The sequence below is a fragment of the Euleptes europaea genome, chromosome 8 (genome assembly GCF_029931775.1).
Source record: "Euleptes europaea isolate rEulEur1 chromosome 8, rEulEur1.hap1, whole genome shotgun sequence".
In the NCBI taxonomy this organism is placed as follows: domain Eukaryota; kingdom Metazoa; phylum Chordata; class Lepidosauria; order Squamata; family Sphaerodactylidae; genus Euleptes; species Euleptes europaea.
The window spans coordinates 17,773,217-17,797,096 of record NC_079319.1 but is presented as its reverse complement, the minus strand read 5'-3'; the positions used below and the strand labels follow the sequence as shown (position 1 = coordinate 17,797,096).

Genomic DNA, 23,880 nt, shown 5'->3' with positions numbered 1-23,880 from the left:
AAGTCTGCTCTGCACATGAAGGGAGGGAACACATACGCCCAAGGACTTCAGGCCTAACCCCGGCACAAATTAACAGTGGTTTCTTTGGGACAAATGAAATCTGCCTACATGTGAACAGTGTCGGTATCTGCTGTATATCCACTGGCATAATAAGCCCTGGTACCAGGGAGTAAACATTTCCCCATGTTTGCAAATCTGTGTCAAAAGCAAATGAAACAAAAATACTTCTCTGTTTTCAGTTGTCACTGCCTAGCTGTGTAAAGGTTTAATTATGCGGGTGGCCTTTGATTGGGCAGAGCTAAATTAAACTCATTAACGTCAGCTTACATCAAATGACATCTCATTGCTACGCTCCAATATTGCAGCTAAAAATGGTGTTATCTTAAGTCTGTGCTGACGAAATAATGGTTTTACAACTTATTACCAATTAGCAATGTTGCCAGCATCCATTTATAAGGGTTGCTTCCTATGTTTCATGAGTTTTTTAAAAATAAAATCTCAAAAAAGAAAATTATTTTCGTAGACATAATATATTCACTGTCTTGTAGGAACGGGGTAAAAACTACTGAAGCATAAAATTACATGAAATTAAAAGCATGGTCCTCCCCCTTTAATGATAGTCTCGTATAAGAAGCAGAAATCTGGTTTCAATCTATGGTCGATCTATTGAACATACAGTCCTTTATCATATAATGAAGGAACAAAACAGAACAAAAATTCAGTTGAAGCTGATAGTTTGGAATTCAGGTCCAAACCAGATATTTGGAGGCACTGGTACGTTGATCAGCATCTCTTCAGTTTTGTCTAGCTGAAAAATGACATGTACTGGAACATCAACATGTTCAGTTTTCCTATCTCACTTCATTGGCTGCTGCTTAGGAGGTACAGAGAACTCAGACAGCAGAGTTATCGTGGCATGAACATTTTTTTTATTAGATTTTGGTGGGAACATGTGGGTTGAAGGTGTAGGTCAGCAGCAGCCGCACTCCCCAATGCCTCATTTGGCCTTAGAAAATCTTTCATGAGGATCTTAGAGGAAGGGCTGTGGCTCAGTGGTAAAGCATCTGCTTGGCATGCAGAAGGTCCCAGGTTCAATCCCTGGCATCTCCAGTTAAAGGGACTAGGTGAGTAGGTGATGGGAAAGCCCTCTGCCTGAGACCCTGGAGCCTGGTGAAGGTGGAGTTGGAGGAGAGAAGAGACCTTAGCAGGGTTTAATGCCATAGAATCCAGCCTCTAAAGCAGCCATTTTCTCCAGGTGAATTGATCTCTAAAGTCTGCAGATCGGTTGTAATTCCAGGAGATGTCCGGGTCTCAGCTGCAGGCTGGCAACCCTATATGTATGTACATGTGTAAACTTTTCCTATACAAGGGAACTATTTCAGATTTGATCCTGGGAGGTTGGCTACATGGACAGCGTGGGATTGTTCCCTGCAGGAGATACTACCAAATCTTCAGAATCAGCCACATATAATTATTTTGTTTTGTTTTTTACTATTACTGATCATGAAAACACTTACAAATAATGCCAATCAAAGCATACCAAATACATCTGTCCATCTAAACAAGCGGTAACTTTGCCTATACTCCTCATTTTGAAAGATGTTCTTGTTCATCATCAAAATGAGAGTTCCTTTCAATTCTGTGAAATTCTATTATAACATGGTTCTGTGAGGGGCTGGGGGGGGAAAGAGAGGAAACAGTTCCCCTTTCATGCTTTATTTTGTATCAAAATAATTAATGCCTCATTGGTAATCTCCAACATAGTCTCCTCTCTACGGTGTATCAGCATCGTCCATAATGAATCACATCTGATCCCAGAGTGACCGCAGTGAAAACGCAGTTAGGAAATTAGCCGCAGCTGCCCAACTTCAGCCTAGCTGCCTGAAACCTTTCCTGTATAAAAATGAGTAACTTCTTCCTACCGAGTGAAGCTTCTGGTAGAGACCACACGCGTTGCATACATATCCTCCATTTGCATTCTTTCGCCAGAGAGAGGTCTTTGTGGTCAGGCAATTGGCACAAAAAACACCCGAGCCTCTACGTCTCTGAAACAGGGGAAGGGGTGGGGGGGACAGAAGGTCAAAGGTTAGTCACATGATCTGTAGAGTCAGGACAAATCAACACGGGAGTTTTGTCTGTAGGCTGGCAACAATTGATAGTATAAAACCACACTGCCCATAATGAGGTCAGGTTCAATTGTGCTTAATAGGCACTGCTGATTTTCATTACAATTTACCCTACAGTGATGGATGAGGTGCGCAAAACCCTATGGCTTCTCCTCCCCCCCCCCGCCCCCACGGTAACACTTTTAACTTTTTGAACTTTAGGGTTTGTGCCTTTTAACAACTTGGTTCCAAACTCTGAATTTCAGGATTCCATTTTGATGGAGGGGAGAAAAGGGTCCCGCTGATCTCGTCAATTGCCTGGAGCAATTTTTTAATGACTTCATTTGAAAACTGTGACTGTGAACTACAAATATGAAAAAAAAATACATCAAATTTATTTCTGTTTCCGTATTTGCCTCTCTTCCAGTTTTTGGAAGAAAGTCTATACTTCCCAACAATACACAAGCACCAAAACGGAGCTCTGAAAACTTACTTCTAAAATTTACTCATACAACCATCTATTTCCTACTGCCCACCAAGACTGCAGGGACCAATCAATCAGTTGATAAAGGATGCCCGAGACCATTTCTGTACTTCCACTGATGGGTCAATTTTAATTTTATCGAGCAGAGAAACGTCCCAGCAAAGCTCTCCCAAATACAAAAGGTCTCTTAACCGGAGCGACTGACTGAATTCTACAGTTTTACTAATAATCCATACTGTTTAGAAGTGGGCACTACTGAAGAGAGACGCTCATTAAATTCCTTCTATGGCATAATGATATCATTAAACTTTTCAGGTCAATAGGAACACCACAAAACAGGCAGCGTTTGAGAGCACAATTGCTAAAAACAATGAAATGGCTGTCTTGTTCTGGCTTGGTTTTTTTGCTGCTGCAAAAAATAATCATTTCAACATTGGTTTCTTTCTTTTTTAAAATAAATGTTTAATAAACGTCCTCAATATTGGGCAAGTTTAGAGGGAAAACAGTTTCAGTAAAAGATTAAACTGATTTTGTTCTAAATTAAAAAATTACTAGCCCCGTAAATCAAAATTTCAAGGTGTTGTCAAATTTAAGAAATTTATTTAACTTTACTCCATACTGTAGGGAAGGGGGGGTATCAATGCCAAGAAAGTACAATGGTTATAATTGTACTCTGATACATTTCAAATGGAAAGCTTTCTGCAGACATAATTTTGGCTTGGAGTGTGGAACACTTTCTTGGCATTGAAAGGGCATTTGATTCATCGGGTGTTTCACAATGTATCACTAAAAAGACCTGGTGATCAGCCAGTTCCCTATAGGGTAATTTTTCCATCCAGATGCAAGTGCTATCAGAGGCCCTCGTCAGCTAAACTAATTATGATCTTGCATTTGCTGATGCCTGCTCACTCTAACGTTCGACATCCCCCATTAATCATTGATACGAGGAAAATGAATGAAATGTAGAGAAACGAGGGCTGGTAACATACACGGTCATAAAAATCTAAAATGAGTGCAATAATTTAACAAGATTGGGGAAATGTTTTTCAGTGAGCGCAAAGTCAGACTAACAATTGCCCTTTTAAACCAAGAACACAATTTCATTAGTGTAGCAGGTTGTGTTACTTTAAGTTGAGCTAATAAAATCAACTGCATTGCCAGGATAATCTCCTGTCTCCCCCACAACTGAGTATCACTAAACCAGAGTCATAATTACACAATATTTTATCACCTAAAGCGTAATACCAAAAGACCATCCCCACACAGTAGCCTTTTGACAATTTTTAGATATATTCCTTTAGTATATTCATCAAAAAAAAAATACGTATCTTGCACCATCAAAAATTTGGAGGTAGCTTAAAATGATTCAATATAATAAAATCAGATACAGTGGACTCTAACTCACAGCCGTACAGTTAACCACTTTACATAACAAGGAACTGAAATAAATTAAACTAACTAAAAAAAGGGTTTAAGCTAATTTTTCCTTGTAAGGTTTCAACTGATCACGACAATTCTTTCCTGGGGAGATCAATAAACTGTTCATTAAGCAAACTCATCATTGTGCATGCAGAGTTAGACTAAATGGAAACTATTCTACATTCCCACCATTGGGATTTGGTTGAAGAATATCTCTGCCTCTTTCCAAATTTTCTTGGAGCCGATGACTACTTGCAGTGGCATGTTGAACAGGGTGTGGTCTTAGCATGAGTCTTCCATGCTTGCAAAGCACTGTGTATGATCGTTATTTGTGAAAGTTTTTTTGAAAGTCACAGAATTATATTGGACAAGTGATCGCGATCATAATGTAGTAATCTATACAATGATAATGAGAAAGGCTGTGGTCTTGACTTGGTAAAAGATATCTTCATACATTCATATGGGAATACATTCAATGAAAAAGATCTATGAAGCTAACTGGAATATTCACTTGCTACCTGTCCACATCTGAGCTCTTTTCAACCTTAACTCTACTGGCTTGAATGCAGAACATACTGGCATTGTGTAACCAACATTTAAAAGAGGGATGACAACCCCTTTAGGTATGGTTATTCAGTCAATTAGGGCTGATTTATGATTACCTTTAATCTGAGGTGGGTGAAGTGACCTAGGCAGACATACTGAACTGAGCTGAATGGAGAGATACCAGATGAAGAATTTCAGCAACGACAGCTGACAGGTTGAATTAAGCTTATTTCCACCCAATTGATAAAATTAAGTTCTCATTTGGATCTCAGATCAAAGATTCTGTGTCTTCTTTTGCCTAATCCCCCTGCAAGAATCATACACAGCGAACATCTGCTGTATCCCATATTTTAAGTCACAACTATATCAAGATTACACCTATGACTGGAAGTAATCTTACTTGATTATCTGAAACAGTATGCTTAAAATATTCGGACAAGGAAGGTATTGTCAAACTTTTGATGGTGACAAGAATGGAAATAATAAAAGAGGGGGGGGGAAATACTGAAGATTCATCCAAATTTTACACAGAGGATGGATACTAGCATGGCCGATAAAGTTATGAATTGGCAAAAGAAACCTAACCTCCATTAAAACCAAGGAAACATGGATAATATTGATCAATTTTTAGAATCCACACATTGAACAGAAAAATAATTCAGGAAATCTATTGTGTTCTAGAAAGAAGACTGCAGGTCTCAGCTATCCCTGTGTTAAATGATAAAATCAGTTAAAAAAAAAATCTCTCTCTCTCTCTCCCTCTCTCCTAGCTTCTTTGGAAGCAGTACTATGGTATTCTGATTCTTGATAATCAATGAATTGAGGCTTCGTACCCACCTTTGAAAGGAAAAATGAGATTCCTTTTCTAACTATAGTACTAACACAGACAATTTGCTGGATTTCTACAATCACTGACCGTGAGGAGATGAAAGAAAAATTTCCTATTTGTTAATTTTATTTTTTCAACCAGTGGTTTTGACTGTCTGCTTTTTGCTGTTAGTTTTGTAGAATCATTTGAATTGTATAAGGTTTTTCTATTTGCATGCTCAAGGTACATCATTTTTACATACGGTATCCCTATAAGATGTAATGGTGATTGTTTTGACATGCAAATAATGTTGAAAAATGCATACATTTTGAAAGAAATCTGGCACAACTGAACAGAAATTGGCAGAAAAATAAAGAACCATGCATATGATTTGCATGGGGAACAAGAGGTCCTGAAATGGGTATTTTCAGGTCGAAACCGCAGGGATCAGAAATGTGAAACTATTCTTAGTGGCAACCTGGCAAAACCCCTCTTACAAGCTCTGAGGAAGCTCAGCCTAATATCATTCCTCCTTCTAACATCCAGTAAACCTCAGCAGTCCCAGTCTAATTCATTGAATGTTTGTGTTCGTTCAGTTTCTTTCAATCATGTTTCTTCCTAGCGCTTGCAAATTCTTCAAGCAGCACCTCTGTAACATGGCTGGTCTAAAGAACCACTGCGTCACAGATGAAGGGACCTAGATTCCCATCAATGCCACTTGCTACTAATTGGAGTTATCCATGTAAATTTCCTGTGCGTGCTTGGGAAAATAAGCCCAAAGGGTCTATAATTGAAACTATGTTTCTGCTAAGTCAATCTTTAATTATGTGAATTCCTTATAGCCGGTACATTATAATAACACTGCCTGAAGGGACCACTACAGTTAAGAGGCTGTCAGTATTTCCATTTGCGCTCCTCGGTTGGGGTGTTTAATATATCAGTTGTCTCAAATCACATTGGGCTGAAATTTGGCAAACAAATTGGTCAGCACAGATGTGAAGTTTCTTTTTCTTCTTTTTTTAAATTAAAACTTTATTGAAATCAGTTCAGCTGTTTATAATTTGGAGGAAGGCCAAAAATGAAAAGAAAAAATATATATCTCGGGTTTGTGAATAATGCCCCACTCCCTCATATCCAAATGTGGACTATAGCAGCTTTGTTACCAGGGAAATATTAAATGTATATTAACAATAAAGTGTACTGATACATAAATTTAAAGGGGGGGAGGAAAAGAAAATTTAGAGAGACTTAAAAGTCAGCATATAGTCACTGAACATGTGCTACAGCGTGCTCCCACTGTTCTATGAATAAGAACCATAATGAAACCGTGAAATTGTATAATCACCCTGATACGCCAAGGATTCATTCACAATTTTAATGGTTTTCATACCCTGGGCATTTCAAATTGAATGAGCCGGACTCTTGGTTTCCATGTTTTTAAGCCCCAATGACCCCCTTTACTTCCTCCCCTCCCTTTTAAGTTTCCACTCTTGTATTTAAACTAGAAATTCCCAATAATGGATTTAAATAATAAGCAATGGAACATTTTTTTTAATTTAATGGAATGAAAGAGTTAAATGGCTGGTATCAATAGGATTTTGCCTGTGGAGGCAGAAGGGTGCAAAGTATGCAAATAATAAGGATGTTCTCACCAAGTGGTCAGGCATCTTTTTTATTATTATTTATAAAAAAAAAACCGAAGTTGAAAGGTGTTTCACAAACACTTTGGTCCCCTGGAAAAGCACCTGCTCTTAATTAAAAATCAGTGGGACATTAATGTGAAAGGAAGCAAAAAATATTTATTAGGGTTGCCACCAAACTTCATAACTCCCTGGTTCGGAATAAAAATCTCAGTGGCTTTATGTGCCAACCTACAACAAGAAGGCAAGCGGTGCATCTCTCAGTACTTGGGCTTTGTAGCCGAGCTGGAGAAAAATTCCTTCTCCTCTTCTCCTCTCTACCCCCTTTCCCCATACTGCTTACCTGGGGGCTGTTGTCAATATGGCAAGTGGTGGAGTCAGCAAGAAGCGAGAGAAGATGTTCTCTCTTCTGGTATTCCCATCCTTCCTTCCACTTTCAGCACCTTGAGTACTGTTTTTGGAAGTCTCCAAAGTGTCCGGAGCACTCCCAAAAGTGTATCAAAGCATCATTCAAGGTGCTGGATGGAGGGAGGAGGAAGGGGGGGCGTAGGGAAAGACAGCCTCTTTTCCTGCTTACTCCATTGGCTGGCTGGCCACCCAGCCCTGCAGCAGCAACAGCAGCTAGGTAACTGGGGTTGGAGTGGTGGGCTGCTAGAGTTTGGGGAAGGGGATTTGAGGGAGGAGGAGCAGGAGGCAACAGCCTGCCTCTCTCTCTCTGCTTCATCCCTCCTTCTTCCCACACCATCTCATATGCTGTTTCTGCTACGTTTCGAGGTACAAGGAGCACCTTGGGAAAGGATCAAGCAAAAGTCAACAAGAGTAGCAGAGGAACACTAGACAGAAGTTTAGGCCTGACAGTTTGACAGAAACAAGAAAGAAGCAGACCAGGCACCGTCATTTTATCAGTGGTGGCTCCAAAAAAGGGGGGGCGTTGGCCTGAGGCTGCCACCCCTGGCCACTCCCTTTCGCTGCTGCCACCAGCCCTGTGCCTCTTGCCACCACCAGCTCCCCGCTGCCTCTCCCTGCCCTGCTCCTGCCCACTCTCATCATCCCCACCAAGGAGGCTGAGCATGTAACATTCTTTCCCTTCTCATTTCCCAGCTGTCTATATTTATATTTATTTTATTTATTTTAAATGTTTTGTGCTGTATTTCCACCTTAACAGGGTCACCAAGGCAGCAAACATTTAAAAAAAACCACATTGAAACGTTTGAAAAATACATTTGAAATAATAAAATAATTCAATTAAAAGCATAAGAAACAATACCAGAGGAGGGCCAGTAAGTGTTATTAGGGTATGCCAAACGAAACAAAAAAGTCTACGCCCACTGACGGAAGATACAGATAGAAGGAGACAGATGAATCTCCCTGGGGAGGGAGTTTCACAAATTTGGTGCCGTGACTGAGAAAGCCCTTTCTTGGGTTGCCACTAATCTAGCCTCAGATGGCAGTGGCAACTGAAGCAGGGCCTCCGAAGATAACTGGACTGAGCAAGTACATTCATACGGAAGAAGGCAGTCCTTAAGGCATGTTGTAGTGGGCTTTAAAGGCCAATACCAGCACCTTGAATTGAGCCCAGAAGCAATTTGGAAGTTAGTGTAGATGGAACAAGACTGGAGCGACATGGTCCCTACGACCCACTCCAGTCAACATGCCGGCCATAACATTCTGTACCAACTGTAGATTCCAGACAGTCTTCAAGGGCAGCCCCACGCAGAGTGGCTTTATATAACATCTAGAGTAGATTGCTGCAATGCAGAGCTCTAGATGTTATATAAAGCCAGAGCAATTCATGAATGCCCAGTGGAGCTTCCTGGGCTCTTGCATCTCACAACAGGATGGTGATGATGAGAGTGAAGAAGAAGTGGTGGAGGCTGCTGACCCCCAAAACCACCACCCATGGCCACTTTCACCTTGCAGAGCCGGCAATGAATCTAACATTGGCAAACAGAGTGAAGAGGGGGACAGTGGATGAAAAAGAAAAGGAAAGCAGGGAAGGATCAACCAATACAGACTGCATAACAGGTGACTTAATAATTTGTTGGGAAAGTCCCTTTTAAGATATGGCTTGATGGAGAGAGGGAAAGGCCATTGCGGGCATATGGAGCACCAAAAAAAAAAAAAAAAAGAGTAAGGAAAGCACAGGAAGGACTCTGCAGGTAATCAAGAAGTATTTATATCACATGCAGGCTGATCTCCAGATGTGAAAAAAATGTTGGATCAACTGTTTGACATGATAGTTGTTTCCTCTTCAGGTGTTTCCTTTCACTGCATTGTAGCTTGGAGACATCCTACATCTTCTAACTCCTCAGTGCTTTCTTCCTTTCCCTAAACTGTGAGATCAGATTATAACTATCACTTGCAACTCTCTCCAGTTTTGCTTCAGCTGGGTATGCTCAGAATTTATTTAGGCAAATGGAAGCCTAAGCTGCAAGAGTTATTTGTGATTCGGAAAAGCCTGAGTATCTGCCTCTATAGCCTTGTCTGCCTGTTAATATGTAGAAATAAAATCTTTGCTTCTGTCCCCTGCAAGGCATGAGGGCTGGCTGCTTATCACTGGGATGGTGGAGAATATTTGTCTCTATTCCTCCTCAGTTTGCAAGAAGCTGCCTATTGCACTGAGAGAGGGGGTAGACAGAATCTGGGTCTTTTATGCATGGGAGTTTTACCTGGGGTCTGAGGCTCTCTTGACCTACACTTTTCTGTTCTGAATCCTGAAAATGCTATGCATATTGTTGCTTGCCCTGAAGAAAATCCTGGGGTTTCTGGAGTACTACAGAACCACCAGCTCAAATCTGGAAGTGTCTGGAGTCCCCGCCCCTTGAAAACACTGCTTTGTAATTGGCTGTAGTGCTTACTGTGAGAAAAATGTCAACTCCCCACTAGCTCCCCTCTCCGGCGCTCTGGCTTATGCATGGAAATGGGGATGATTTGACCCGGGCTGATCTCAGGGGAGAGCAAAGAATCCCATTATGACAGGATCGGGAAGACCCAGACATTGTGTGGGCTGGGTGCAAGTTCATCTCTAAGGGATGGAAAACTCATGCATAACCCCAACGAAAAACAGAGTTGGACCGATGGGGAAAGCAATGCCCATGCATAAAAGACCTACATCTATTTCACTCAGTCTGTCCTGTCTGCCTGCAAGCACTGCACACAAACTCCATGAATAGTGAGTACAACACCAAAAAATGAAACACATCACTGAAACACACAACCCGTGCTCATATCGAATAACAAAGCTCTCCCAATCCAGAGAGGTAATGTAATGGTAAGTGGAAAATAGGCCCATGGAAAGAATTGGGATAGTTCCAGTAAGCAGAAAGATTGGCTAAATGTTCAGGTTGGATGATGTCCTTGTCAGGCATATGTCTGCTAAGCAGGTCACTTCCCTCAGTCTCTTTTGTACATGGGAAAACAAAATCTGACTCTGAGGCATCAGAATAAGTACCTCATTGAAAGCTTTTTGACAACTCCTGGAGGATGGAAGTAATTTTGTTCAGATTTGTAGAATTTACTATAAACCAGTCATCTTAATTAAACTTCAGTCGTCTGTTTGACATATCCTACCTGACTTTATTCCTGACCATGCAGTTTAGAATATGTTGCTGTGTCTAAGTGTTTTTTGTTTTTGTTTTTTTTGCAAACTTTCTCTATGTAGAATAATTTTCCATTGTACACATGAAGATTTTTCTTCTTATTGAAGAGCTGCTGAAGACCATACATCAGGGGTGTTGAACTCAATTGTTATGAGGGCCGGATATAACATAAATATCACTTGGTTGGGCCAGGCCGTGCCTCACCAGCCCAGATCGAGAGTGGGGGGGGGGTAGCTGCCTCGACTGGCTCATGGGCCGGATAAGAATTCTCAAGGGGCCGAATCCTGCCCATGGGTCTTATGTTTGACACCCCTGCTATACATCTTGGATTCTACGAGGACAGCCGGGACAGCTAGTGTCACAGTCAGTGTTGATACACTAGCCCTTTTCATTGCCATGCATGTGGATTTTTCCGTAGGAATGCATAAGAGCAAAACTAATTCATAGTTTCAGTGTTTCCCAATCTTTCACTATATTTAAATACAGCATATTTAAAAGACAAAGGGTTGGATTTAGACGAAATTTTCCACTAACAGAAAGGGAGGTGTTAATTTCCACCAATTTCCCCTTTGTGGCCGCTGACCCCCTATTTGCACCTCATGCCATTCTTGGGGGGTCCCTGCCCCCAGGAGGGCATCTTGGGAAGATTAATGGGCTGCAGTGGGGGGGAGGAGGCTGGAAAGTTACATTCCCTTGACAGAAGGCGCTTCCAGACAATTTAGTCTGGATTCAGCCTGCCCTATAACTTCAACTTGCAGGACGGACATGATTGCAAATATTAGCATTATTAATAAATAGCACAACAAGACATAAAAAGGCCTTGTAATGTGGCATTCCATAATGTCTGGGACAGCACTAACATTTCCACTTCTTCTGTGTTGCTTAGTTTGTTTGATTTCTTTACTTGGTCAATCACCAAATGAAAAAGGAAATCAATGCAGAATACCGGGCGCTGCTGCAGAACTCAGATGGGGTTAAAACGCTCAATTGATAATGACAGGAATTGGCAATATTACACAAAATTGTTAACATTTCATAAGGCCTATTCTGCGCCCCCTCCCTTTATTTAGAGGGAGGGAGCACACTTGAGTTTTTCCTATTTCAATCTCATCCAATTCTAGGCCACACTGAATTTTTAAATAAACTATTATTTAATCAAATGCAGGCGCATTAGTCTCACTCCTGCTGACAACTTCAATTAGAATATTTTTGCTTTGGACTGAAAAAAAAAGAGAGCTCATGATCTTTATATTGCTGTGGCTTCTGCACAACATCTGGATACAATTTCTATATACCCAACCATCAAACTCCTATCTCCGCGAAACAGTTTATTCAAGATTTGTTTTAATTATCCACCCCTGCAAACTTCATCTGGCTTTTACAAGAAAGTGAGGAGGACATTTCAATTGAGGCAACTGTGCTTCACAAGGATCAGTAGGATTGACTGCTGGTATGTAAAGGGAAAACTCTGAGTACGGCCGGAGTAATTAAACAGAAAGATCCAATTGCCCATGCCGGAGAACAAGAGCTACTTCCAATAAATTTCATTTTTATCACGCAAAATAGACTTGATTTTATTCTGCACATGGTATACTTATTTACATGGCATCCCCCAATGTCCTGACACTTAACGGGAATATACAGAGTATGGATTATGTTTTGTCTTTTGGCTGGTCCACTTCCTAATTTCAACAGCTATTGTTTCCCCTTAAGACTCTAATGCAGAGTACATTCCTAGAAGTAAGATAAATTAAATGCACTGGGCCTCAGCTTCCCAGAATCTGGCCAACAGCCTCCAGTGGGTAACTATTTAATTGTGGGAAGTAATGTTTCGACAACACGCCCACCCTGCATGGAAGCAGCTACTTATATGGTTGTGGGAGAAGAACGTCCCCAAACTAGACCGATTTGATTTCCTGCAGTAGTTTAAATACCAACGATGATGCAGAGAGCTTAATGGGGAAAGGGACGATGGAGGAATTGGTGCGGAGCCGAAGTCTCTGGCTTGGATCAAAAACAGGAGCACTTATACGTCTGGTTATTACACAGGACAAAAAAAAAGGAACGACAACACATGCTCTTAAAATACCTTTCTTTCTTTCTTTCTTTCTTTCTTTCTTTCTTTCTTGCTTGCTTGCTTGCTTGCTTGCTTGCTTGCTTGCTTGCTTGCTTGCTTGCTTGCTTCCTTCCTTCCTTCCTTCCTTCCTTCCTTCCTGCAATTTACTCTTAAATTTGTTCAAGAATGGTCCTCTGAACACAGCTATGACTCTTGGCCCCAGTACTGCGATCCTGTAACCCGCTTCTCTGTCCCAGCTAATGAAACCTGATATGGTCCTCCCCTCACCCCATGTTCACTATGAATGGTGAGGAAGGGCTGGACTCTTGATACGGTTAAAAAACCCCGCTGAGTGCCAGTTACATTCCTAACACGGGTGGCAACGTTTTGTGAGAAACTGCAATGATCGGGGCTTCTGTTTCTCGCTCTCTCTCTTTTAACAGAGATCATTAAAAATGTCTTTAGAACGGGCTTTCGCTTTACGCTTTTGGAAAATTCCGTGACTTTTCTGGCCCTGCTGAGACAAAAGGAGTCTGCAGGCTTACACCATTTGGAGAAGGGCGATTCATTCCGGTTATAGGAGGCATGGTGGTTGGCTAGCTGTGGCACAATGACAGTGGCCATTAGTGGTAAGTCCCACTGCGAGATGTGTGATGGCCATAAGCCATAAGGAATCTAGCCTTCTCCGTGAGCAACTATTTTGTACGAATGTGCAGCTGAGGAGTCTTCCATGGGCCTTGTGCCGGAGAGTATACGGTTAGGATCAGATGGACTTGGGTGACCATAATTTCAATTTCTGCATACTGAAGACAAGGGTAACTGGATTAGGTTCACTGTTGAATATCTAAACCCAGAATGCTGTTTACTAAATGATCAGGTATTTGGCTTGAGCTCTAACCTGGACGGCCCAGGCTAACCCAATGCTGTCAGATCTCTGAAGCTAAGCAGGGTCAATCCTAGTTAGTACTTGGATGGGAGACCACACCAAGGAAGTTCAGGGTTGCTACGCAGAGGCAGGCAACGGCAAACTACCTCTATTTTTCTCATGCCTTGAAAACCTTATGGGGTCACAAAGAGTTGGATGCGACTTGACGGCACTTCCCACCACCATTTTGCTTGAAATTTATTGTCTTGCATCTCCATGAATCGTCTAAGGGAGTCTATTTATAAGTTGCACATGTATATCAATCATCTAAGGGTGCTTTGGATAGATCTATAGTAAGAGAGTCAACAAACACTGGCTTCAGCCTTTGGGACAAGAATGACTTGTGCCCAAATAAGTGATTCTGTGAACAGCTGAATCACTGATGATTCCTCATTACGGAGACAGATGATCAACCTCCCTTGGGCAGATTCAGTGCAGAATATTTGAGGGTACAAATATTCTTTATTTCTTCACTAGTGTTCATATATGGATTAAAGGCAATGTGGAAACTTAAAACTATTTATTTTATGAGGTAACTATTTTGGAATCCATTAAATGAAAATAACGAAAAAAAATGGTCTCATTATTCTTGTTTTTCAAGCCGCCAGTGTTTATCGTTCCAAGTCAGATGTTTCAAAAGCTTCAGTCCTCTGGTCATCATCCCCCCCATCCCACGTCCATATTTCTTAAAGGCCATATTTTGCTCTGTGGATAGTCACTTAGTAGCTGCAGCAGAACTTCAAAATCTGGCCCCATTCATTTAAATATTTTTTTCCTGATTAGATTTCCAGATTTTTGTTAACAGCCAGCAGGGGGAAAACATCAGCAATCCAACCAGCAGAGTACTGAGTTCCTTTCTGCCCTCCTTTTCTCCTATTCCTCCCCATTTGCTTCCTATCACTTCCTGTCACCCCCTCCTTCTTATTCCCCTTCCTTTCTTTCCCCATCTTAGTTCCACCTTTTTTGAAACATCCCTTTACACCCCCCTGTTACATTACAGATTCACTGTTACATTACAGAGCAGATAATTCTGATTGAAAACTAAACTGGGAATTTTAAGTGCTGTTTTGTATGGGAATATCTGAGCGCAACCCCTTCACACTATGAACCCCTAGGGTTGCCAGGTGCCCGCTGGTGGCGGGCAAACCCCCGGTAATGTGCCCCTCTGCCCGCCGACCAGCTGAGGGCGGGCGGGCAATCATGCATGCGCGCGCCAACGCAGCACTTTCGGTTTACAACTGGAAGTGCCGCCTCGCGAGGAGCCTTAGACCATTCAAACTCTCAACCACTCAAACTCACGAGACAGCACTTCCGGTTGCACATGCGATCTGCAAAGAAACCTTGCGCTCAGTGAATGGCCTGGCAGTACCTGAAGTCACAGCATGCCTAGCTAAGCAGGTGTGTACCTGAAATGGCCATAGAAAAATATAAGCACAATAAATATTTTTTAAAGAAACTTCCAATTCACAATGTATTAATGTCTCCATTCAACCCAGGTCAGCAGTTTCAGGAACCTCTCTCATCATTATTAGAAAATTAGATGTAATCAGCAAATACAATGGGAAATTTTACATTTGTGGAAATACAACTTAAAACCCAGAAGGCTTATCGAATTCTTTTATACAACACAGAAAATTAACAGAAAACATTCCCTTCCCCTGCTCCCGAACAAAATGCCCCATTTGACTGTGAGGAGCCTTTTTTGCAGCTTCTTTGGATCACTAAGAAAACAGACCCACTAAGAATGGCATTTGCTAGAATCCATTTTTTTTACATTCTTTAAGGATTGTTTAGATTTGTATCCAATGTAGTTTGAATTATAGCAGATGCACCATAACAGACATGCATGTACTCTTATTTCTTTACAGCGTACATGATTTGTGAAGGTGGAGAAGCTCTTCAAAATGTCAAATACACTTAGAGAGTCTGTTTGAGGTTTAGAGTCCCTTTAATGTGCAATTTTCTGCCTTTGTCATATTGCCACTTTTGTTCTTTGTAGGATATATGCAATGATCCATCACCATGTAGAACACCTGTATTTTTTTAGCTGCTGCGCTTTAATTTTTTTTGTTAAATCAGAAACTATGACAAGATCAGATGCAGAAGTTAGATTTGCCAAGATACTATATCCAAGGACACAATCTACTGGAATTTTTTTAATGCACATACAACTCACTGGAACAATGGGAGTCGACCAAGAGAACCAAGCTCCCGTTTATTTCAACAGAACGTTCAGACGTTCCTGGTGGATTGGACCACATTGACACAAGTCATTTTTCATTCTAAAATGTAGGCACAGTAGGATTCTCATGTTCCTTTTATGCACTCTCCTACCAAAGATACTGAATTCTAGATCCTATAGAGACTAAAAAGTGCAACGTTTGAACAGCAAGTACTTAAAGAGCTCAAGCTGATTTTTCAAGAAAAATTTCAAGAAAGCGAAACATTAATTAATTTTTAATGTACGATTGACTGGGAAACAGAAGACAAAGTCAGATTGTTTCCTACCAAAGTAGAAATTAAGATATGCAGGTTTAATTTGAGCTGTACCTTAACGCTTTGCTTCGGTCTTCTAAACTGTCCTGACCTGCTCAAAGTCTTCCTGTGCCTCAAGAAAGTGCCAAACTATGGAAAGAGTCATCTGATAAAGATAAACCATGACACAACAGTTTCCCGGATAATTGCCTTCACAGATCGGGTTGAGCTCTCCTCTCTCCTAATTAGCCTCATTACCATACCTTAAGACAGACTGGCAGTCACTCAAGCCTCCTCTTTTGCCCTCTTAAAAACTATCCCTGACAAGCAAATGGACAACACATGCTCCCAGTAAGCTAATTCCAGACAGTTCCCTCACAGTGCTTTCCTTGAGCAGAAAGCAGCGTAACACGGTTTTCCATACAGTCACCAACAAGAAAGGTGCAAAGAACGCACACGAGTAGTTCAAAGCAAAAAATTTCAGCCCTCAACGTTCAGAAATATTATACTCCCCATCTATCCATCCATCCATCTATCTATCTATCTATCTATCCATCCATCCATCCATCCATCCATCCATCCATCCATCCATCCATCCATCCATCTATCCATCTATCCATCTATCCATCTATCCATCTATCCATCTATCTATCTATCTATCTATCTATCTATCTATCTATCTATCTATCTATCTATCTATCTATCTATCTATCTATCCATCTATCCATCTATCCATCTATCCATCTATCCATCTATCCATCTATCTATCTATCTATCTATCTATCTATCTATCTATCTATCTGGACATAGTACCACTTGCACAGAATTCCACTTTGGCTGAATACTGTTATTTATTTACGTTATCATCTACGTTTCTCACAGAGACTCAGTGAAAGTCAGTATGATCAACGGCTGGGACATCCAATAACAATGCAATATGGTTCAGATTGCAGAAAATATATTCTAATCTTTTATGGATATTATTTATGCTTTAAGGCAAGTACAAAAAGGGTCATGGAGTTAGTCATAAAAACAACAACTGCTCACTCTTCTAAGGCTCTGGTATTCCTCCCTTATAAAAAGCCTCGGTAAAGGTAACGGGCCCCTGTGCAAGCACCGGGTCATTCCTGACCCATTGGGTGACGTCACATCCCAATGTTTCCTAGGCAGACTTTGTTTACGGGGTGGTTTGCCCGTGTCTTCCCCAGTCATCTTCCCTTTACCCCCAGCAAGCTGGGTACTCATTTTACCAACCTTGGAAGGATAGAAGGCTGAGTCAACCTTGAGCTGGCTACCTGAAACCAACTTCCGTTGGGATCGAACTCAGGTCATGAGCAGAGCTTTTGACTGCAGTACTGCAGCTTACCACTCTGCGCCACGGGGCTCCTTGAGGGAACCCTTTTCATTCAGTCTTGACTCTGGAGTAACTTCTGCATTCCTGCTAGCTGCATGCTACATATTATAGAATGTGGCATAATCTAGGATTTTACCACCATCACCTGAAAAATGCTTTAATCCTTTCAATCAGTGTGTCAAAATGTACACAGTAATATTTCCTTCCCCAGATATTATTCCATTATTAACCATCAACAGACTCATCCAATAGTCCATGTTTTATATTTAAGGGTTCTATTGTATAAAATACTCAGAAAACACAAATAAGATTGTGATTTCACCCCCCCCCCCGCCAAGATTTGTTTTGTCTTAACACTGCATAAAGAATTTTAAGAGCATATTCATCAAAAAAATGTGTTTGCTAAATCAGGCCAGGCTGATGATTTTTTGAGGTCCTGGAAAAGACACTCATCCGGTGACTCTTGACCAAGCACACTGACCTCAATCTCATCTTCTTTTTACTCATTCTGCCTCTTTCTACACACCTGACCTACCTGCTTGCCCACCTCTCTGGGGTTGGCGCCAAAGGACTAGGGGTGTGCACCAAGCTTCGCCCCAGTATTTTTCAGGTTCAGGTTTACGAAACATGAATTTTTCAAAAAATCTGGCTCAGTTAGGAAGGCAGGGGCATTCCATCTGCTGCTGCCTGCCCGCGTCAACTTGGCTCGGATAGGAGGAAGGTAGGCACATTCCAAAGGTAAGTAAGAGGGGGGAGGGAAGGGGTGCGAAATGGTAGTGTGGGCTGAAGTGACCCAAATAGTGCCGAATAAATTCGGCATTATTCGGGTCTGCTTCTCTCCCCCTTTTGCCACCTTTTTAATGCCGGCCTTAAAAAGACCCCCCCCAAAAAAAAATAATAATGAAAAGGTATATTTGGGGTGTTTTTTCTTTTTTTAAAAAAATCAGCATATTGATATGCACACCCCTACAAAAGACTAAAAGGGGTGCAGAGAATGTCCCTGCTTCCCAGACATGAAACACTGCTGCAGAGACACCTGCCCAGGGAGGTGGTAAATTCTCCTTCCCTGGAGATTTTTAAGAAGAGGTTAGATGGCCATCTGTCAGCAATGCTGATTCTATAACCTTAAGCAGATGATGAGAAAGAGGGCATCTTGGCCATCTTCTGGGCATGGAGTAGAGGCCACTGGGTGTGTGTGGGGGGGAGGTAGTTGTGAATTTCCTGCATTGTGCAGGTCGTTGGACTAGATGACCCTGGTGGACTAGATGACCCTTCCAACTCTATGATTCTAAGGACAAGGGCATATGGCAGGCTCTCTCCTCTACAGGACCTTGGCAAGCGCCCAATTGTGCCAAACCCATAACCAACCATGTGGAAAACAGTATGGTGCTACAATAAAACAGAGCTTGTCAAACCTTAGTGAGTACTGTCTTGTTACACAGATACATTGCATGCCACTCTAGAAGTAAAACATAACAGTTAATTTAACTGGATCAGTAGGGTCTTTTTGCGCCAACTTTCAATGAAACTTTTCTTAAGATTTTTTTTTAATTATTTTGCTTTTGCATGGGGGGGAGGGAAAGCAAGTGATGCAATCTCAAATCTGGGAAATGGATTTTCTGCACTTTGCAGTTTGGGGAAATTAAGAGTCCATTCAGTGTGACCGAAAAATACCCTGAAGGCCAATATTTACTAAGCATGGCGCGCACACACAGGAGCCTTGTTGAAAATCCACAACAAATCTTTCATTGCAAACAAATCCAAAAGCCTTCAGAGCGGCTACAACAGTCTGAGTAATGTTGAAGCTGACAGTAAGAAAGCTGTTTTAAAACACACACACGCACACACACAAACAGCACATACACATGCAGAGTCTAACGGAAAATATAAACGCCTGTTGGCCTCCCACCAAGATTTCGTGATCTCAGTTTCTTCTTTTGATTCCTTGCCGCGTACATCTCTTTTAAAAGTGCGTACTGAAAAGATGAGCTGCGCAGAATTAAGGAGGCCAAGCAACACTTAATATCTGGAGCGCCAATAAACCAAGACACGCTCCTTCCATATGCCCAGGCAAATAAAGCCATGCAAAATTCATGCCTGGGTTGTAGGCAGATAATAGGGGCGGGGAAGGAGGAACAGCCAAGGAACAGATCCGAAGAAACAGGGAAGTCTTTCTTTATACACGGCGCTGCAAGACACATTTTAAAAGGGGGGGTCAGAAATTTCGGTGCAGTGATGGATAACACCCTGTGCTGGGCAGGGGGGAGGGAGGAAGAAAATAATTGCAAGGAAAAAAATGTCAATGCAATACAGAAACGTACAGTGCAATCTTATGCAGAGTTACTCCAGTCTAAGCCCACTGAAATGAATTGCACTGCTGGATGCATAAAGTCATGTAGGAGTGTAATGCCATGAGGCTGGAACAGTACAGAATGCGCTCACACCACATACTTTCATATGTGAGTGGGTAGGTTTCAGAAGGGCATTTGAAAGAGGTCCCCCCCCCAAAAAATAAGATTCCAACCTCATAAATTGTTTCTGAAATCTTTTCCTCGCACCACGGCGGAGAACCACCTTTCCATCTGCTCCGATGGCAGCTGGTCGCCAGAAAATGAACTCCCCAGCAGGGTGAGATGAATCAAGCCACACTGGGAACTCCGGCGCATACAGATTTCACTTGCGCCAGGAAGGGGCAACGCTGACTCTTTGATCTTTGGAAATATTTTGTGGCTTTTGCTGTGTTTTGTACGCTGCTTCATGTTGGGATACTACGAATTAAGGACCAGGCCAATATATACATGGTGTTTTAACATAAAATACAACAAGCTTTTTGAAATTGTTTGAACACTAACTTCTGTTGGCAGTGTTATTCCCCCCCTCCCCGTGTTTACATGTTTATCACACTTTGACCCTAGACCTAACGTTAGTTTCCCATGGAAGCAGTGCCACTAAAACCAACAAGGCTGAAGGACAAACTACACAAAGTGCTGGGAGATTTTGAAAATGATCTCCCGACCTTCTCTCTCTCTCTCTCTCTCTCTCTCTCTCTCTCTCTCCAGTGAGGCATAGCAATTGAGAGCAGCGGGCTCTAATCTGGAGAACCGGGTTCGATTCCCCACTGCTCCACATGAACAGGAGACTCTCTAATCTGGTGAACCTGGTTGGTTTCTCCACTCCTACACATGTGGTGGACTCTAATCTGCAGAACCGGGTTGGTTTCCCCACTCCTCCACATGAAGCCTGCTGGGTGACCTTAGGCTAATCACAGCTCTCTTAGAACTCTCTCAACCCCACCTACCTCACAAGGTGTCTGTTGTAGGGAGGGGGAAGGGAAGGCGATTGTAAGCTGCTTTGAGACTCCGTAAAGGTAGAGAAAAGCAGGGTATAAAAACCAACTCTTCTTCTTCTCTCTCTTAAAGTAAATACTTCTCCTAAAGTAAATAGCAGATATAGGTGTGCCATTCAGACTGGATGTACAGCATTGGGGGGTGGGGGGTGGATGGAACTGAGCTGTGACCCCACATGCCTTTTTCACAACCTTAAAAAGCCCTCCATGACTGCCACTTTCCAGGGGGAGCACACACAGGTTGCCTGAACGTGACTTAATTTCCCTCAGTGTGGCAAAAAAACAGTTCTGGGAGGCCATGCAAAATGGCAGAAAAAAGGTACACTTCCCCATCCCTGATTCCAAAGTAAATGGAATTGCTGCAAATAAATTTTTATATTAAGAAGCTGCAGCTCATTTGTGCACATTTAGTGTTTTGTCTAGCTTGGTTCTTAGCTTCCTTACAAATTCTTCCTCAAACTCAGCTTTTTAAACTGAAGCCATTGCTTAGTTGCCCGTCCTCATCCCAAACCACAATTAAATCTGAGCATATGTAACTGCATTTAGTCTCACTCATTTCTTATTAATAGTGCCTCACCCCTCCTTCTGCTCCTTCCCCCCGCCAAACTGAGGATTTTAAACATTTTTGGGTCACCAGCTTGTCTTTGTTGCTTATCCTACAAAGTGCCATCTCTGGGTTTAAGGTTAACAACCTCCGGGTGGGGCCTGGAGTTCTTCTGGCATTACAGTCAATCTCAAGATCAGATTCCCTGGAGGAAATGGCAGGTTCGGAGGGTGGACTCTGCAGCGTCCTAGCCCTGCTGAACTCCCTCCTCTATACAAACTCTGTCTTCCCCGGGTACTTCCCCCAAATCTCCAGAAATTTTCCAAGCTAAAGTTGGCAACCATTCTACACTTACCAACCTCTAGGTAGGGCCTGAAGTTCTCTTGGAAGTACAGCCTCTCCAGACTATGGAGATCAAAGAATCACTGAGTTGGAAGGGGCCACAGAGGCCATCTAGTCCAACCCCTTGCTCAATGCAGGATCAGCCTAGAGCATCCCTTATAAGTGATTGTCCAGCTTCTGCTTAAAGACTGTCAGTGTGTGTGGGGGGAGCTCACCAGAGATCAGTCTCCCTGGAGGAATTGGTAGCTTCAGAGGGTGGACTCTCTAGCATCATATCCCCAATGAGCTCCCTCCTCTTCCCAAACTCCAGCCTCCCTAGGCACCACCCTCAAATCTCCAGGAATTTCTACAGCAAGTATTGCAAGAGGAGGAGGAGGAGGAGGAGAAGAAGAAGAGTTGGTTTTTATATGCTGACTTTCTCTACCACTTAAGGGAGAATCAAACTGGGTTACAACCACCTTCCCTTCCCCTTCCCTCCCCTCAACAGAAATCATGTGAGGTAGGTGGGGCTGAGAGAGGTCTAACAGAGCTGTAACTTGCCCATGTAACTTCATGTGGAGGAGCGGGAAACAAATCCAGTTCCCCAGATTAGCCTCTGCTGCTCATGTGGAGGAGTGGGGAATCAAACCCGGTTCTCCAGACCAGACTCCCCTGCTCCAAACCACCGCTCTTAACTGCTACACCACGCTGGCTCGCACCACACTGTATATAGGTAATAGACTACATTGTTTACAGATTAAGTCCCCTTTCTTTCCCCTTCCGTTCATTTGCGAAGTGGCTCTGCGTCAGTTCTGGGTTCTGACTCACTACTTAGTCATTAAAACAAACAGTACAACATACAAGTCTCGGAAAGTGTTTCGGGTTCCCTGTGACACACTCCTTCTCCCCTTTCCTCCAAGAAATAAACCCTGTATCTACTTACAGCCAGAACCTTGTCTGAAGCCATCCATGTGATGAGGTGGAAAGTGCCGTCAAGTCACAGCTGACTTATGGCAACCCTAAGCGTGGTTTAGTGGTTAAGAGCGGTGGCTTGGAGCAGTGAGGTCTGGTCTGGAGAACCGGGTTGGATTCCCCACTCCTCCACATGAGCGGCGGAGGCTAATTTGGTGAACTGGATTTCTTTCCCCACTCCTCCACATGAAGCCAGCTGGGTGACCTTGGGCAAGTCACAGCTCTCTTTGAGCTCTCTCAGCTCCACCTACCTCACAGGGTGTCTGTTGTGGGGAGGGGAAGGGAAGGTGGTTGTAAGCCGGTTTGAATCTCCCTTAAGTGGTAGAGAAAGTCAGCATATAAAAGCCAACTCTTCTTCTTCTATAGGGCAGGGGTGTCAAACATGTGGCCTGGGGCAGCCCCAGATCCAGTGATTTGGCCCCTTGAGAGCTCTTATCTGGCCCACTGCAAGCCAAGGCAGCCACCCCCCTAATCACGAGCGTCAATGATCAAAGATTGTTAAATAAAAGAAAATACTGTACGAGTGTTATTGTTTTAAGCATATTTGCATTTTAAAGTTTAAAAAATATATATCATTAATTGGCTTTGCTTGTGTCTTATATAAAGTTTGTATCGCTGGTATCTGGCATTAAATTTTATGGAAACCAATAAATCTAATTTTATTATATATTGTGCACAATTAGATTTAAAAACACAGGGCCTAATATATAGGCTTCCTAAAAAGTTACAAATATTTCCAACTCACAGTAGTTGATGTTTGTACATAAAATGACCAAAACTGACCAGATGTGTTTCGGCTTTTTGAGGCCTTCCTCAGTGGGTCATACACACACAATTTTACAATACACATCCTGACACATGCATTGTAAAAGGTAGGGCTTTCAAGACAAAAGATATTTAGAAATGGTTTGCCATCCTCTGCCTCCATGTGGGCTGAGAGAGTTCTGAGAGAACTGTGACTGGCCCAAGGTCATCCAGCAGGCCTCACGTGGAGGAGTGGGGAATCGAACCCGGTTCTCTAGATTAGAGTCTGCCCTCTTAACCACTACACCACGCTGCTCTCTATTTGATAGCACGCCCTTAAAGTTAAGCACGTCTGAGATATAATATTCAATTCCCTTGGGATTAGCTCTATTGGGGATCATCAACAGGTAAACAGCATGACGGTGTGAGATTGTTTTAAAAAAACTGCAGCCAAAAATTCAACTGATCCTGTTAGATTTTATCAAGTCGATATTAAGTATATTAAGTATTAAGACCTGGATGGCCCAGGCTAGCCTGCTCTC

At 42.3% G+C, this 23,880-nt stretch overlaps 1 protein-coding gene across 4 annotated transcripts in view; it reads right to left on the bottom strand.

The window, feature by feature from the left end:
- Positions 1-23,880, bottom strand: part of TRPS1 (transcriptional repressor GATA binding 1) — a 281,041-nt gene that overhangs the window by 4,994 nt on the left and 252,167 nt on the right. For all 4 annotated transcript variants that reach the window (XM_056854088.1, XM_056854086.1, XM_056854089.1 and 1 more), the window contains one exon: positions 1,923-2,045. In XM_056854088.1, coding sequence (XP_056710066.1) covers positions 1,923-2,045 — 123 coding nt within the window. The remainder of the gene's footprint in view (positions 1-1,922; positions 2,046-23,880) is intronic.